Source organism: Perca flavescens, chromosome 9, assembly GCF_004354835.1.
Source record: "Perca flavescens isolate YP-PL-M2 chromosome 9, PFLA_1.0, whole genome shotgun sequence".
NCBI classification, from domain to species: domain Eukaryota; kingdom Metazoa; phylum Chordata; class Actinopteri; order Perciformes; family Percidae; genus Perca; species Perca flavescens.
Window position 1 is genome coordinate 29,799,346 of NC_041339.1, and position 17,131 is coordinate 29,816,476.

A 17,131-nucleotide genomic window follows, 5' to 3' on the forward strand; every position below is an offset into this window, starting at 1 on the left:
GCAAGGTTTCATTAGCTGAATGTGACAGAGCTGTTAGCGCATCATTGAGATTCAGTACACATTTAGATCAGAGCTGGCATTATTGGCCACATTTCATGGTCTGAATCTTCCATTTCCTTGCCAGCTAATGGAGGACTGCAGGTGGCTGCTTAGACACTGATCTGCACTCAGTTCAGTGTGTGTGTTTGTGTGTGTGATTGGTGATTATAGCTAATCCTCACAATCTCAGATCCCTTTGAACAATAAAAAGGGCAAAATCAGAGTAAAGTAGCTCCTCATACACCTGTTAAACTGCATATTTATTTTTAAAATGTATCAGAGGCTTTTATCAGAGTCTGGGACAATCTAAAGTGACTCATTACATCTTCTATTTATGGAAGTATTCCCAGAATACTAAACTGAATGTTCAAGCACTTTCATTGTGACACTAGACTCCAGTACTGGTGCGATGTGTAGCAACCTTCAGAAGAGTGGTATGAGTGATTGAAGTGGTTCAATTTCTCATCAGTACTTGCAAACTTAAACACCCCCAAAAAGGTCCCTCTGTGGGACACTGACAGTTGCACCACCTTAAAGGCCCAGAAGTCAATGTGGAGCCAAACTGCCTTGTTCACAGTGACATCAGCTGGATGAAAAGAGGAATTGTCAGCTCTGTGGCAGCATGAGACAACTTTCCTGCAGCGTGAGCTCTGCTTTTAAGTCAAAGTCCCTTTTATAAATGTATTTCATCTAAACATGTTGATCAAGACAACTCTTGCATCTAGACATTGCACTGAAAGTGTTATTGTGTACCAAGTCAGACCATCACACTGCATAAAAACAGACACGTGTCAGCAACATATGAGATGCTTCACACTGGTCTCTGACTGTAGTGATCAAGCCTTGCAGGTCACAGACTGCTAGCGCTGCTAAATCCCCGAGTTCATTAAAGTGATGATGCTGCCACCCAGACTGAACTCTTGCTTGTGTCAAAGTATGATCAACTTAATACCACAATTTCAGGGCCAAATTGATCGGTGCATCCCTACCTCTGTGACTGTAATCAGTCAGAGGCTCTTCCACAGTAAACAGGTTTCCCCTACAGATGTATTAGGTTCATAGTTACATTGCTGCAAACATCAATATTCACTAGTGTGACAAATTATTTATTATGCAGTGACAATGTCTTGTCAGGCTACAGAGCCCCCTGCTGCCTGCCTGCTGTCATTATAAAACTGTTAAATTTGTATTCTTACATTCTTCAGTATCATTTGGAAAATATAAAAGCAGTTAGAAAGTTTCAAATGCAGATTTTTATAGTACATGGCTCTTGGGTTGTTGTGTTTTATTCTGAGCAGTAATTATCTCAGTAACTTATCATATTTAGCAGATTTTACAAAATTAGGTACTAAAACTCCGCTGTTGTCTTTCTGGAGTTTTCTCAACTGTTCAGCCAAATAATCCCTTCTTCTTTTCTGTTGAAGAGAAACACACTTGTTAGTACCTGTACAGCATCCTCATTATCCTGCTCTTAGTCTGAATTTGTGTCCCTGCCCAATTAGAATCCTTACCTTTCTCAGTAACAGTATACATCGCCTCCATGCCACCTTTAATGTGGTCAATGACGTGACAGTGGAGCAGCCAGGTACCAGGATACATAGGGCGCATCTTTACTGTCTGAACAGGAAAAAGAAGGCAATGCCAACATGATTCACTGGTCACAAGTTTTATTTTGAATAATGTTTGACAGCAATGTCAAGCCACTGTAACTTACTCATGCAAAATGTTAAATGTAAATATCTGTAAGAGCCATTTTCATTGGTTTGGGTGTAGGACACAAATTGTGGATGATGAAATGTTTGTTGATGGAGCTTGATGAACACATGGTTTCTTGCATGTTTATATGAAGAGCTTTGTGATCAATAATTGTCCAGCAAAACGCAACGATGACTATTGGAGTCTGTGATTTCAACAGGAGACTACTGAGCGGTGTTAGAAGAGAGCGCGTCAGCTAGTTTACTAGCCATAGACTGTTTGTTTGTTTGATTGTTTAAGTCCGCATAGCAGCCCCTCACTGGCTTTAAGTTTTAGGCTTAGCCATTATAATATCTATCGTATTTGTTTGCTTGTTTGCTTGTTAAACATGGAAGGATTGGAAAAGGAACACGTCACTAATATTCAAGCTTGATATAATGTAATATAATTCTTGTTTTTTGCCCCATTTGCAGATTTCTTCTGACCAGTTTTAGGAAAACATATTGCAAAGAAATTACATGATACGTTGAAGATTTTGCAATCAAACGGATGAGATTAACACCTTTTTCTGTGGTTACACTGATCGCTAGAACTTACACCAATGAGTATTTATTGACATTGAAATGTAACTTGCAGCATGTTTAATGTTGCAAAAGACAAATAAAATCAGGTTTTACCTGGAAGGTAGCTGGAAACAGCTCATACACATCAGTTCGATGAGGACCTCCGCCCAGCTGTAGAGAAAGAAGAGTTGATATTTGTGTGTACCAGCTTGTATAATCTGTAACTGTGTAGGGGGGTCTTGCATTTTTGTATGGTTTATATACCTTGTATTCCACACTGTGTCCATGCCAGTGTGCAGTGTGTATGTCCACATCATTGCCCATTCCCATCAGGTACCAGTACACCTTATCACCCACCTCCATATTCAAACCATTCAGATTGCCATACATATAACCATTAATGGCTGCAAGCACACATACACACAACATACATATGAAATACATTAAGGACATTTTGTTAGATGTCTAGACAAAAGCAACAAAAATATCATCCCATCTGTCAAAATGATGCAGTTCATTTTGTTTGTGTGTTTATCTCACAGTGCATCTTGTTGCTCTCTATAAAGGTTTCATCATCCTTCAAGTTTGTGCGAGGGTTACTGATGTAGGTCCTGATATTTTCATCCAGATACCTGGAATAATAATAAAAGTAATAATTTGCCAAATATTGTACAATAAATATACAGTAGTTTATCTTCCTGGCATTGCTGCAGAAGACACCACAGACAGTGATGTACAGTCTATTCCGACAGTGATGTGTACAGAAAGTGTGTTTCATGTAGCCAAATCAGATAAATGAGGGCTAGGAGGATGACATAGTATCAAAATATCAGGTGGGACCCCATCAAATTTGTAATTGGCACATGTACACTTCACTGTTAAACTACTTCTACTGATGAACTACTCCCAATGGAAAAGGTTGACAGTGCAATCCGCAGATTGTCATCATTACCTGTGGGAGAGATAGCAGAGATAGTGTAGGGGCAGAGGGTTTGTTCAGTTGAATATGTTATTCTAGTCTTCTAGTCTGCCCGACTCATTGACACTTTATCTGACTGAGGTTTGTGCAAGTTAGAATCTATGGCCCCGACCATGGCTCTGAAATATCAGAAGCCTTGCTGTGCTGTGTATTGATAAATCCACGGTGCTGTCCATGGTGCTGAGGTAGAAGACAGATTTGTAATTGCGACTTTTTCTCTCCCTTTTTTTTTTCTTGCCCTTCTGTCAGTTTCGTCTTGGATGTATAATGTTCTCTAAAATATAGCTTATATAGCGGGTTTCTTAAATATACATATCACTAAGGTGTTTCCATTGGGCCATTCCCCCTGTTAAAACTTAACAAATTGGGCATAAGTTTCAGACAAAACCTTTAAATATAAAACCAAAACAGCTTTTGCATTGTAGATACTATGAATTAAATGGACTAAATCTGTTTTTGTATTTAAATGTACTAAATACTGAATGTCTAAAAAGGTTAGACTCTACTTACCAGCTTTCATTCTCATCAAAAACCAGGAAAAGCAGCGCAAACTCTTCTACTTCCTTCTTCATACCAAGAGTCCTGGAAGCAACACAGTTTGTACAACTGTACATTAGCACTCTATTATACTTGTTGCGTGATGCAGAACCAAAATAATTCTATCTGCCTTAGACCTCAGATCTGGAAATCACACTGTATACGCTGCATAAATAAGTGAGTACTAACTAGTTTGGGTAGTTCTTTATTCATTTACAGATGCAAAAACACTCACCTGCCCCAACTACGACGACAGATCACCAACGGACCAATCAGACCGCTGTACAGGTCCTGTTAAGAAGGGAGACAACATAAGTGTGCGTGTGTGCGTGCGTGTGTGCATGCATGCATGTGTGTGTGTGTGTGTGTTAGCGCACCTTGGTAACATCAGCAGTGGAGTAGTATGCTGACACAGAGCACTCTTCCTGCTCTGGGGTTGGTCCTGTATTCTTATTAACGTACCAGTAGTAGGAGTGAGTCTCACCTGGAAAAATAAATTTTTTCAAGGTATTGAATTCCATGCTATATTACGATAACTTAAAGTTACACAGAGTCTAATAGAGCTGGGTGTAGGGACAGATAATACTGAAGTCAGCTAATACACAGGCATACACAGAAACCTTCATATTCTGAGAAAATTAAAGCCATACACGCTTTGAATACACAATGATAATTAAATATATCCACAATAAAAAAGAAGCATTTTGTGATTTTCTATTTCCAATGTCTCTTTATTAATTGTCTGCCTCCCTGTCAGCTGATAATCTTTCTGTCTCTACCTGGTTGGGTGAGATGAACATCTGGGGTTTCTGTCTTGACTCCATGTGCGTGGATAGAATAAGGCCTGGATGCCATGTTTTTAAAAACCACTGTCACCTTGTCTCCCACATCAGCATGAATCATTGGACCTGAAAGAAGAGAAAGTGTTCTATTGACAAGACCAATCAGGCTGGAAAATAAATCCATGATGTTTCATATATGTGTGGCTTTTATTTTACAATCACAGCTTTTCTGCATTTCTAAATGGCCAGAAAGCCTACCCATAATGCCGAGGTGTTCCATATCGGCTGTTCTTTCCACCTGCTTGGTGAACTTGTTATTGGTGAACTGGCGGTAGAGCACCTTCTTGTAACGGGGGCCTATAAACCCACCCTGCTGGTCCAGGAAGACAAGAGCAGGGCTGCAGAGGGAGAGGACCGGCTTATTTTGCAGAGGAATAGGTGGTTGAGGTTTGATGTCTGTGTGTGTGTGTGTCTGTTTGTCTCTCTGCGTGTTTGACACCAATTTTCTGCTGATATTCTGTACAAATACTTTGTTAATGCAGACTACATGTCTGCACAAATAGACAAAGACTATATACTACTCAATGACTACATATGCAGTGGTACCGTACTTCTCCTGACCGCGGAACATCTCAGCCTCCCAAGTGCGGTTTGGAGAGTAGTTCCAGTCCATTTCCATGGCAGCGATGTAATAGGTTTTTGAGTGAAGCATAATCTCACCCTGACGCTGAAGCATGCTGCATTTCTTTACCGTGTAGTTGGCTCTCATCCCAGCCTGATAATGGTTCACTGTGGCTGACACCACTTCAAACTGACCTGAAACACACACAAACATCACGTGTGCAGAAATATACTGTGGTGTGTGTGTGTGTGTGTGTGTGTGTGTGTGTGTGTGTGTGTGTGTGTGTGTGTGTGTGTGTGTGTGTGTGTGTGAGTGAGAGAGCGAGAGAGAGTTGTATACCCATGCTGTCTGGCTCCATAGTGACAGTGTGTGAGATGTGAGGGAAGACGTTAATGGTGTCTCGTCTGTTCTGGAGGTAGATGAAGCGGTTTCCCTCGAAGTAAAGGCTGATGATGTCCGTCTCTGAACCCAGTCCTGACACGTGCCACGATACTTTATCCCCCTTACACATGGTCAGGCCTGGGAGGTTCCTATACACAAAGCCATTGATGGCTGAAATAGAAAGCCACAGTAATACAACATATAGTGATTATCTCAAAAATGCTAAAATTATTCAGGGAAAAATTCTCCTATGATAAGGCAAAATAAGAGAATCAAAATCTAACTTTTTTGCTAAGCATGACAAATTCATATGTAGAGAGTGATCTGAGCTGCTAGTGATCAGTATGTGAATATGTGTTTGCTACACACCATGCATCTTGTTGCTTTCTATAAAGCCCTCATCTTCCTTGTTAACAGCAGAGGGAACAGTGCTTAGGGACTTAATGTTGTCGTCCAGATACCAGCTCAGGTTCTCATCAAATACTGTGGCCATGAGGTGGAACACTTTGTCATAGTTTTTCTACATGAGGAGAAGAAGAGGAAAGGTGTCAAAAATGTGGTTTCATCAATACATTTTAATTATGCTCTTACTCATTTGAAGCTGTCATCCATCCTTTTGCCAATATCCCAAACATTGGGATGTGTCCTAATCAAACACTTGTGTAGTTTCTGATGCTCTCTTCTCACCTGTTGTCCTTTTTTAAGTGATCCAGGTCGACAGATAAGGAGCGGTCCAACCAGTCCAGAGTTGGTGTCTTTAACAGGGTCCACTCCAGAGTAGTACAGATAGGACAGACAGTCAGCCTCCCCTTCTACTGGACCAGCACCCACTGGCACCGTCCACTCATAGGTGTGCATCGTCCCAGGTCTGACCAGAGCAGCTGGGAGAGGGGTCACCACTCCTGATTACATAGATTTATATAAAGAAAATGAATTATTATATGACATGATATGATAATAACAATAACACATGCTGACTTAGATTAGTGATCTAAGTAATACATCAGGTTACTTGGTTCCTTCTTTAGCTCCCGCAGTTTCTTCGCTGTATGGGTCTCTGAGGAGAATAAGTGTAGAAGAGGAAAGACAGAGACACAAAAAACGATAAGGAAGCATTTCATGTATAATGTAGTTCATTGATAACAGTGTGTATGTATTTGCGTGTATTAACCTTCTAGTTCATTGTGATAGAGCGTCCCATCCTGTTCGATACTGTACTGAACACCATGGGGTTGTATACTATAAGGCCGGCTGGCTTTGTTCTTAAACACCACCTTGATGGTGTCTTTCTCTTCAGCTCGCAGCACAGGACCTGGAGACACAAACAGACACACAGGCACAAATTTAGGACAAAGGACCGTTAGATGGAATTTTGTTGGGAGAAATCTCATCAAGGTAACAATATCCTGCAGACATATTTCCAACATTTGTGTTGAAACTGGCAAACTGTTAAAGTAAAGGAGGAAGTCTGTCCAAAATAGGAATCAATGCCTTCAACAATGATGATGAAGGTCAAAAGATAAGACAGTTGACATACCCAAAAAGCAGTTTCTCTGTTTTCTGTCATTGTAATCTGAATATCTTGGGGTTTGGGATAGTGGTTTGGACCAAACAAGCAAATTGAAGTTTTCATTTTAAAGGGGAGCAAAACAAACCTGCAAGCAAATTAGTTACATAGAAATACCATTGATTCATTTATTAACAAGAGCGGTTGGCTGTAATAATATGACTTTATTTCTGCGAACAGAGAATCTCGGACTCTGAAAAACTGCTAACAACCTTATGCCTGGCACACACTACAGGAGTTTTAGGCCGATTTATGCCCGATTTACCCCTGCCGAGAATCTGAGAAAAAATCTTGTCGAGAACCTCGATCGGTTCCAATGATCGCCGCAGATTATCTGGTAGTGTGAGGCGTTCACAGATCAAATTTTGCACCTCCCGATATGCTCGCAGACACATCGGGGCCGGCCCGATAATATCAAACATGTTTGATATCTAGGATTATAATCGGGTGTGAAACGACTATGATTACGTCAGTACTTCCACAATAGCCAATGAGAGACAGTTCTGCAAGGAGACGGAAGTGATGGAAACTTTTGAAAATGTCTGCGAAAGCAGCTGTAGTACGGGTCCGGTGGACAACTGAGTTGGAAGAAAGGATGGTGGAAATGTGGCAACAGCACTGGGGGAGAGATAGCTGGGGGAGAGATCGCTTCAGATTTGGACCTACCAGGTGAATGTACAAAGTTGCTAGCGCACTAGCTAGCAAGTTGCCGTGACACAGTATCCATTTTGTTTACATGCGCTTTCCCGTGAGATTGCGTCACGTGAGGTGCTAAATCTGGCAAGATAATCTTAAGAATATCTTGTAGTGTGTGATGCCCCACTATTTTCAAATCTTGTAGTGTGAGCATGTTTAAGATTTGAGGGAAGAAAATCTGCAAAGATTCTCCTCAAGTGTGTGCTGCAACCAGATTTCAAAATCAGTTAGGATTTTAAAACTCCTGTAGTGTGAGCCAGGCTTAAACCCAGCCTGGATTACCCAGAATTCCAAGGTGTTCCTCCTCTGGGCTGCGTAGCATCTTTGTTGTGAAGGTGATGTCAGTGTATTCCACATAGCGGACCTTCTTATAGCGGCTTCCAATACGGTTTGGTCTTCTGGTTACAAACTTGTCTGCTTCACTAAAGACACACACACACACACACACACAAACACACACACAGTAAACTTTTTGAATGTGTCTCTTACAGAATCATCAAGGCCAGACTGTACCATTTCTATGAATATGTGTTATGTATAGAGTAACTAACCCATCAGTAGGCTGCGTAGGAGCGTAGTCCCAGACTTCTTCTTCAGCAGCAATAAAGAACGGTCTGAGCTCACCGTGTGGCCGGGGCTTATGGACGTTGGGGAAACACTTCTTGATCTCAAATATAGCCTGCATTCCAGCTGGACAAACGCATGAAACAAAAAGTCACAAAGAAATACTAAACAAATGAGACAATTATCCAGTTGGGTGACAAAACGTTGTGCTGGAGCTCACCCATGAAATGGTCATTAACGTTGCACGTCAGCAGCCAGTTTCCGGGATTGTCAGCCATCATTTCAGCTGTAGTGCTGGAGGCGGGGAAAAGACTGACTGTGTCTGTGTGGTGGTTCTGAAGGGTCAGAATCTGGCCATGGAAATGAACTGAATGCATGTCCACCTGGGGTTGAGTAAGGACATTCAAACTGGGTTCAGACCAGGTGCTTGTAGCTAACTCCGAAACATGATGTAGGCTACGAACTGCAAGAAATAATCCTATTTTTGGACACGTTCATATTAATAGAGGCAATTTTTCATTTTAATGCAGAACAAGCATCTTTTTGACAATTTGATGGCCAAATTTAGCATATTGTAAATAATAAGGCCCATTAAAGGGGTGATAGAATGCAAAACCGATTTTACCCTGTCATAGTTGAATAACGACAGTTCAGTGGGTAAATAGGACATACATATGTGCTCAAAATCCCATTGACACCCCTTTACTATGAAAATCTCATATTTTGAAACTGCCGCTGAAAACAACAAAGCTGGAAGTTGACGTCAACCTCCCAAAATCTGGAACCTTTGTCACAGCCGTGGGTGTATTAAGAGAACGGTCACGCCCCAACATTTACATAGGCTTAGGGTGACCAGATTTCCTAGAGCTAAAACCGGGACACTTTGCGCATGAACATACTGAAGTGCTCGTGCACGCACACGCTTTTTAACGTGAACATGTGACAGCCTGGGTCAGACATAGACAGTAACTTCATTATTTTGATCATAGGCTCCTCATGATTCACCTCAATGATACATTAATTCATTTTAATTTATTAATAAACCCCTTGACTGTAATAGTTCAGAAGTGTTTGAGCAAGATTTCTGCTCATGTTCAAAACTTTGTGCACATTCAAAATACAGTATATGTGTTCTCTGTGATTTGGAGGAGTCGTGATTGTTTTGAGAAAAATAAAGTAATAGGCTATTACAAGAATAAAGTCACTATATTTCAGAAAATAATCATAGTCTGCTGTGCATTACGTGATTGCTCTGCTGATACGGTAGATCTCAGACCTTCTGACAGACACAGCCCCGTTTGGGTCTCTGGTTTCTGAATGAGACAAAGAGTTTAGCTAGAGAAGTGGCATTACGCTGCTATACATCGGAGGGAGAACACCGAAACTACTGCAGAAATACACGGAGCACAAACGCAACACATCTGCCGCAGCATGGCCACAGCCTATGGCCACAGTCTATGGCCAGGCCACAGCCTATGGCCACAGCCTATGGCCACAGCCTATGGCCAGGCCACAGCCTATGGCCGCAGCCTATGGCCACAGCCTATGGCCACACCTGAGCGCATAGCATCAATGTATTAGACTGATTTGTCTGGAACTCCTCTGAGAACTTCACCCGGCTTTCACAGCTTTCCTCACGGAGAGACGGTTGCTAGGTGATAGCAACAAATACAGCATGGTCGGACCCCGCACGTAGCTGCATGGTAGCTGCCCATTCTATTCGCCTCGGAAAAATAAACTGGACAAAGTTACATTCGGGGCTACACTCAAAACATTTGGAACTGAAGACCCGGCAAAATCGGCTGACGCTGCTCCTGGTTTAAACCGGGACATTTTAGCGTCCCGACAGGCTTTTGTCGGGACTCGGGACAAGCAATTCAAAATCGGAACTGTCCCGGTCAAACCAGGACGTCTGGTCACCCTACATAGGCTACAAAACTGACCTGAGATCAGGTAGTCTTCTGAATCTAGGTCGCGCAGATCTCTGCTATTCCATTACAAAATTCACTTCTGAAACTTTCCAGTTAATCTTATAATGTGTGTAATTATAATGTGTTGAGTTATTTAAACAAACGATCGGTGAAATACACGCCTGTCCGCGAGTCTCATTGATAGAGCTTGCGGCTGGATGGAGCTAGCTAGCCTCCTCTTAGAATTCCTCTGGAATTCACAAAAATTAATTAACTTGAAATCGGACACCATACTCGAATTACAACCAAAAATGAAGCTAACTATCCGTTATTTGTAGCTAGCTACACACAGCTAGGATTGAAGGGACAGTCATAGCTAACGAAACCCTTACAGTTCACAAATATTCATTAACTTGAAATCGGACACCGTTGTTAGCTTTATAAAACATTTAGTTAGATGTTGTATAAGTGGCGTGATGAAATTCAAACTGTAAATATACTCGAATTACGACCAAAAATGAAGCTAACTATCCGGGATTTGTAGCTAGCTACACACAGCTAGGATTGAAGGGACAGTCATAGCTAACAAAACCCTTACAGTTCACAAATATTCATTAATTTGAAATCGGACACCGTTGTTAGCTTTATAAGACATTTAGTTAGCTGTTGTATATGTGGCGTGACGAAATTAAAACTGTAAATATACTCGAATTACGACCAAAAATTAAGCTAACTATCCGTGATTTGTATCTACACATATGTAATGGGTGTGACGTCATGGCCCTGGTGAGGGCAGAGGTTATTTAGGGACACCGGTAATTTGCGCTCTCTCTCTCTCTCTCTCTTTGTCTCTATCGACCCGCAAAGTCAGGAAGTGCAACGGGGTGTACATGTGCGACGGCCAAACATTTTGCCTTGTGGTAGGTGCCGTTTTCATTTAAACCTCTACAGCAGTGGTTCCCAACCTGGGGTCCGGGCACCCCCAGGGGGGGCGGCAAAGATCTCAGGGGGGGCGCAAGTCTTTATCTGGTTTGAGGTTGAGGTAAAAAAAGAAATATTTGCACGTTAAACAAATTATGGTAATACACAAGCATATATAATGTATACAAAAGTCTGTATGAAAACTATATATTTTGTTGTATCCTCGTTTTTCCTGCCGCCACGGCATCACTATTTTATGAATGAAACATGGCGGAGAAACGTAACAGTGCTGATAACTGCTTTGTATCAAAAAGGAAAGTAAGGCTTCATCTCGAGAGTTACCTCAACTTTGGTTTAGGGGGGGGCTCAGCTTTTCTTAGACATGAGTAGGGGGGGCGCCAAGGAAAAAAGGTTGGGAACCACTGCTCTACAGCATAAGAAGTGTAAAAAAAAGTTGTTTAATTAGGAAATGCATTTGTTTTCATAGAGTGCAGAAGACTGCAGTGACAGAATACAGGTTGCCGTAGGTGCGCTGTAAAACAAATCCAGTCAGCTGTTCTGATGAGCTCAAACTTGGAGCGGAGATAATGATTGTACGTCATGAACCGTGAAATCTATTAAATATAGTAGAATATAACTGAGATGTTCAGTGTGTTTTTGTTTTTCCTTTCTAGTACCGGTCATAACGACATTAAGACATACGGCTGGTCTGAATGAAACGTAAATGACTTAAAGGTACGGCAGACTGTCCGACGATTTTATGAATTATTATTTATATTGTGTCTTAAAATATGCTGAAAAATGGACTAATATTGTCTTGATTTGTTATAGGTCTGTTTTCGAATGCAATATTGTCTGTCATTGTTTTTTCCCCACCCTTATTTATAGTAACGGGCATTTATTAGTACAATTGTGCAATTCTAAAGCTAGTTATAGGCTAAGATATAGCTTTGGAGGCCCCTTATTGCCTATTAGTGTGGTTTGAGGTGTTTTGTATTACTCCTTGCATGGAATTAATGTTTTAAAGTGTGTAGTGCTAATTTGTTCTTTTGCTCTTTTATTGTGTATATTGGGCCCTGAAGCATATCAATAGCCTCTATTATTCCTGTGCATTATTTGCTATATAAGGGATTGTGTCGATGCCATTGCACTTTCCCCGTTAAAGTTGTTACTGTGTAGTTTTATGCTGGCCTTATTGGCCTTTTCTTATTAGTGTTTTTTATCTATGCCAAGTTTGTGAATAAACTCAATTCATATTTTGTAATTGGCCTCTCGTCCTGGTTTGTTCTGGACACTTACCTGTTTCAATCACTACACTAAGATAGGATTGAAGGGACAGTCGCAGCTAACAAAACACCTAGCTAAACTTCACAAATATTGATTAACTTGAAAGTGGCGTGACATTGTGTGTAACATGTGGTAAGAGATTGCTGGTGTAACAAGCTCGCTGACCGCGCTCTCACTCTCACTCAACGGGCCATTTAGCTAGCAGGAAGAGGGGAGTTGCAGGCACTGGAGCTCTGTCAGGGCTGCCAGCCGTAACGGAGCTGACAGCAGGACAGGGTCTGTGAAGGAAGGCAGGCCGGGCGGGGAGCCAGCAGCAGCACCGCCGCTGAAGTCCGACACACAGTCTTACCATATTTGCAATTAGCCATCAATTTTCGTAAAACGGCCCATATTTGAGCTTTATATAGTTGATTTCTCACATAAAAAAGTCTCAGAAGTGAATTTGGTAAGGAAACATTGCAGTGTCTGAAATATGAGATTCTGTCACTTCTCTAATGTGTGTGTATTGGGGATTCGCTCAACCAATCAGCGCGCATCTCTAATGTCTGCGTATGGCAATTCGCTCAACCAATCAGCGCGCAGCTCATCTAAATATTCACGAACATACCATATTTGGAAGAAAAGCTCTTGTTACAAATAGGGCCAAAACACAGGGATGCATAAGGGCCAATAAAATATCAACCAGGCCATTTTCAGCCCAACAAATGTTACATACCCCATTATGAGAGCATAAGGAACAGTGTGAAATACCCTATATAATCATTCTATCACCCCTTTAAGGCTGACAAAGTTTGTAAAAGACATTTAGCCTCTTTTAAATGTACTTAAAAAGACAAAACCGACATACTGCAAAATTTCTAAGATTAAAAGGGCTAGTTGTATATTTTGAATTTTGTTAGTTCCTTAACTAAGAGTTTTCAATGTTCAATGTTTGGAAAAACTAAATTATAAGACATAAAACTTGAACATGACAATAACAATTTTAAAGAATCCCTGTAACATCAGATATTCTGGTTAGCAATAATTATAATAATACAATATTTACCTCATTGCCTAAGCCAATCATGTGCCAGTGGATCTTGTTGCCTTGGCACATGCTCAGTCCAGGCAGGTTACCATACAGAAAACCGTTTATACCTGCAATCCACACTCAGAGTTAAAGGTATGTGTATGTATATGGGTATGTGTCTGTGGAGAAGGATGATGCCCCCTCACCGTGCATTTTGTTGCTCTCAATGAAATCTTCATCCTCCTTCAGGCCTCCGGCAGGAGCCCTAATGTACGTCCTGATGTTGTCATCCAGGTACCAGCTGAAGTTCTCATCTGACACCATGAAGAGCAGAGCGTACAGATAGTCTCCTGACCTGTCTCCATGCAAGTCCAGAGTTCCTACAGAGGAGAGGACATTATGCATTCATGTTTAAAAGGGGAAACTTACTTAAAGGCCGTAAAAACATATTTTCTTAATTAACTTCCTACTATCAACTAATCCATTATTGAACTAATCGTTCCACCACTAATAAAACTATTAAGAAATATTGCTGAATCCCTGTCAAATCTGTGAGATCAGCTGTATCAATACCACAAAGCAGCATTGAAAATGTTTCTTAAGTAACAATAGTGAAATATAATCAAGTACCTCAAAATAGTACAGCACTTGAGTACATGTACTTAGTTCCACCACTGGATACTATAAGGTTACATAGCTTCCTGTACCTGTCTTACAGGTGATGAGGGGTCCTATCAGTCCTGCAGCGATGTCTTTTGGTGGGCTCACGTGGGAGTGGTAGAATCTGGTCATGCAGTTGCTGTCCTCCGAGGATGGGCTGTGGCTCTCTGGGAGGGTCCACTCATAGGTCACTGTTGTACCAGTAGGCACTGAGTCGTCACGCTTCAGTTCTGGACCAGTACCGTCTGGGTATAGGGCTCCTGAAAAAACAGATCCAAAAACAGAAAGTCACAAAGTCACACATCAATCTGTTATCTGTCTATTGAGTCTGCCAATTGATTTGTGCATTGATCATTAATTCCTCACCCTCATTGCCCTTGCTATAGTTCAATCCATGCGGGTGGATGCTGTAAGGTCTGTTTGCCATGTTCTTCAGGTGGACAATCAATGTGTCTCCCTCCTCAGCCATCAACAGGGGTCCAAGGTAGCCCAGCCAGTTCGGTTTTATCACCTCAGTCCTGTAGGTGGCGTCGCTGTACTGCTTATACACAGCCTTCTTGTAGGTGGAGCCGATACGCTGGGGCCCACTCTTTAAAAACACTGCGGCTTCTCTACAGAAAAAACATGAGGATTATTATGGATTACAGTTCAAATATTTAAAAAAACTGTAATTGGCTAAAACATCTAAAAGAGCGCAGCAATCCTAATGTAGATGCTTAAAAATATATCTATTACTTGCTGATTAGGGCATTTCACATCAGACATTTTAAGAATCAGAATCAAAAAAGGATTTATTGCATTTATTGAGTCTGCAGAACACAATAGACCTTTTTATCCACACAGTCCTAATGGACTTGAAACAGTCCTAATGGACTTGAAACCATTTTATCATAGATTATTGATAAATGTAGACAGCCCGGAATGTAGTCATTAATTGTGATTTTCTATTTGTCAAAGCATCATATTGTGTTTTGATGGTCTTGTCATTGTATTTAACCAATATTTGGCCAGTTTTTGTGAGGCCTTTATGTACCTACTGAATTCTGCATGTATTGTAAACAAAGGAAAGTGTCTGTAAAGGGGCTTCTGTATACATTGGTGATTGTGCAGACACAAGTATTCATTCATGTATATTTTTAAATGTATCAATCAAGTCAATGTATTTAAGAGTAAATCTTGAAGCATGCGGACTAAGTAATACAAAATGAAACAGGTAAATGTAATAGGCCTTTTGCATGGAAAGCACATTAAAAAGAATACACAGAATCGCTGTACAAAGGATGCATCTCTGAAATTTTCTTAGATAAACTGAAAGAATATGTGTTCCATGTTAAGAAAATGATCCTACTTCTGAAGCTACATAAACCATGTAACAACTCATTGAATTATCTGGAGAGAGAAAAAAAAACATTGTCACAAGGCTATTTTTCATGTCATTAAATATTGACCTTTTGAACTTACAAGGTTTTCACACAACAGCAATGATTGTAGTCCTAATAATATTAGCGTGGACTAAAGAGCAATTGTTAACACATGGGATTTAAAAATTGATAAACAGTAGATGGGAAGACTTGAAATTGAGGAGTAAACTGTTTAGCAGCTTAGGGCAAAAATTGAAAATGATCAAACATCCATGGATTTTAAATAACATCATAGAATTGAGGTGGAGGGACTACCGGAGAAATTGAGGATTATAATATGATCCTAATCTTATAAAGTTGAAATATTAACATTTAAAGCGACGCCAATACAGGAGAGATATGGTTTCTTTTCTTGGTACCAACGAGGAGTCTTGCTGCAGAATTTGGACCAACTCTGTGAAGGCTGACTGACTGAGTGACTCCAACATTATCGAGACAAGACAATGTACTGTGCATGTACTTACTCATCCTCCTGCAGAGTACGGTTTTGAATTAAGTTCATCCCGCTTGGGGCATAGTTCCAAGACACCTCTTCTATCTTAAGGAAGTATTCTCTCCTCATCCCAGACACACATACTGTTGCCCAACACAGCAGCAACGCTCCACTTAACCACAACCGATGCATTTGGCCAACTACAAGTTAAACTGCCAAGGAGGAAGATGATTCTTTCTTTCTCTTCAGTGATCCAGAGGATAATAATGATGAAGACAAATAGTGCATGCAATTGACAGCTGTCAGTCAGTCTGTCTGAGAGACTTTAGATCCTCGGGGTATCTTTATACTCCCTCAGCTGACTGCTGGGAATAAGCAGAGTAGAGGGGTCACTGACCAACAAACAGGGTTTGAGCCAACCTGTGATAAAGGTAAGAGAGGGAGCTCTCTTGCCTAAGCAACCTGTTTAAGCAAAAGGTTAGACTTGCACAAGAACACAAATTTTTTTTTTATGCAACATCCACATTTAATAGTCCAAACATAAGGAGATCAGGTATAAGTTACATTTACATTAGACTTCATATCTCCTTTTAGTCCCAACATAGAAAGCCAGATGTGTACCGCATAAATTTTTTTTGTTTATCTGCCAAAAATTGAGTGTAGTAATGATGGCAACACACTGACTTTTGATCCAGTCAATACTGCTGTCCAAAGTTAACTGCAAAAGGTTGAAAAAGACAATCATGTCTTAATCATAGTAGTTTAAATACTTTAACACTTGTTTGAATTAAGGCCAATAACTGCTTCTTTTAAGACTAGATTATTATTGTTTTAAAGTTTTAAATTTATAATGTGACATGGACAGAGAAGGAATTATTCTTCCCACAGCCACCTTGTAATAGAGACTTTATTTAGTGTTTTAACACATTAAAAAGAATACACAGAATCGCTGTCCAAAGGAAACTATGCATCTCTGAAATTTTCTCAGATAAACTGAAAGAATAGGTGTTAAGAAAATGATCCCACTTCTGAAGCTACATAAACCAGCTCATTGGATTATCTGGA

At 40.6% G+C, this 17,131-nt stretch overlaps 1 protein-coding gene across 1 annotated transcript; it reads right to left on the reverse strand.

Moving 5' to 3' along the window:
• Positions 1-1,130: 1,130 nt before the first annotated feature.
• cp (ceruloplasmin) lies at positions 1,131-16,258 on the reverse strand. The gene is made up of 24 exons (XM_028587257.1): positions 16,098-16,258; positions 14,579-14,823; positions 14,260-14,472; positions 13,759-13,932; positions 13,589-13,680; positions 8,646-8,808; positions 8,413-8,551; positions 8,144-8,283; positions 6,770-6,910; positions 6,611-6,655; positions 6,286-6,500; positions 5,968-6,118; positions 5,557-5,769; positions 5,207-5,411; positions 4,854-4,993; positions 4,593-4,721; positions 4,191-4,297; positions 4,049-4,104; positions 3,787-3,858; positions 2,838-2,929; positions 2,562-2,701; positions 2,412-2,468; positions 1,551-1,656; positions 1,131-1,454 (listed from the first exon to the last, which is right to left on the reverse strand). The coding sequence occupies exons 1-24, from the start codon at positions 16,256-16,258 to the stop codon at positions 1,429-1,431; spliced, it is 3,222 nt and encodes a 1,073-aa protein (XP_028443058.1). The 3' UTR covers positions 1,131-1,428.
• Positions 16,259-17,131: the final 873 nt, after the last annotated feature.

Excerpts from the sequence above, each read along its gene's own strand:
- cp (XM_028587257.1), bottom strand. The coding sequence starts at position 16,258 with ATGCATCGGTTGTGGTTAAGTGGAGCGTTGCTGCTGTGTTGGGCAACA. Across the intron at positions 6,501-6,610 it reads GGAGCTAAAGAAGGAACCAA|GAGTGGTGACCCCTCTCCCA; the intron begins GTAACCTGATGT and ends CTATGTAATCAG. Across the intron at positions 2,469-2,561 it reads GACACAGTGTGGAATACAAG|CTGGGCGGAGGTCCTCATCG; the intron begins GTATATAAACCA and ends CTTTCTCTACAG.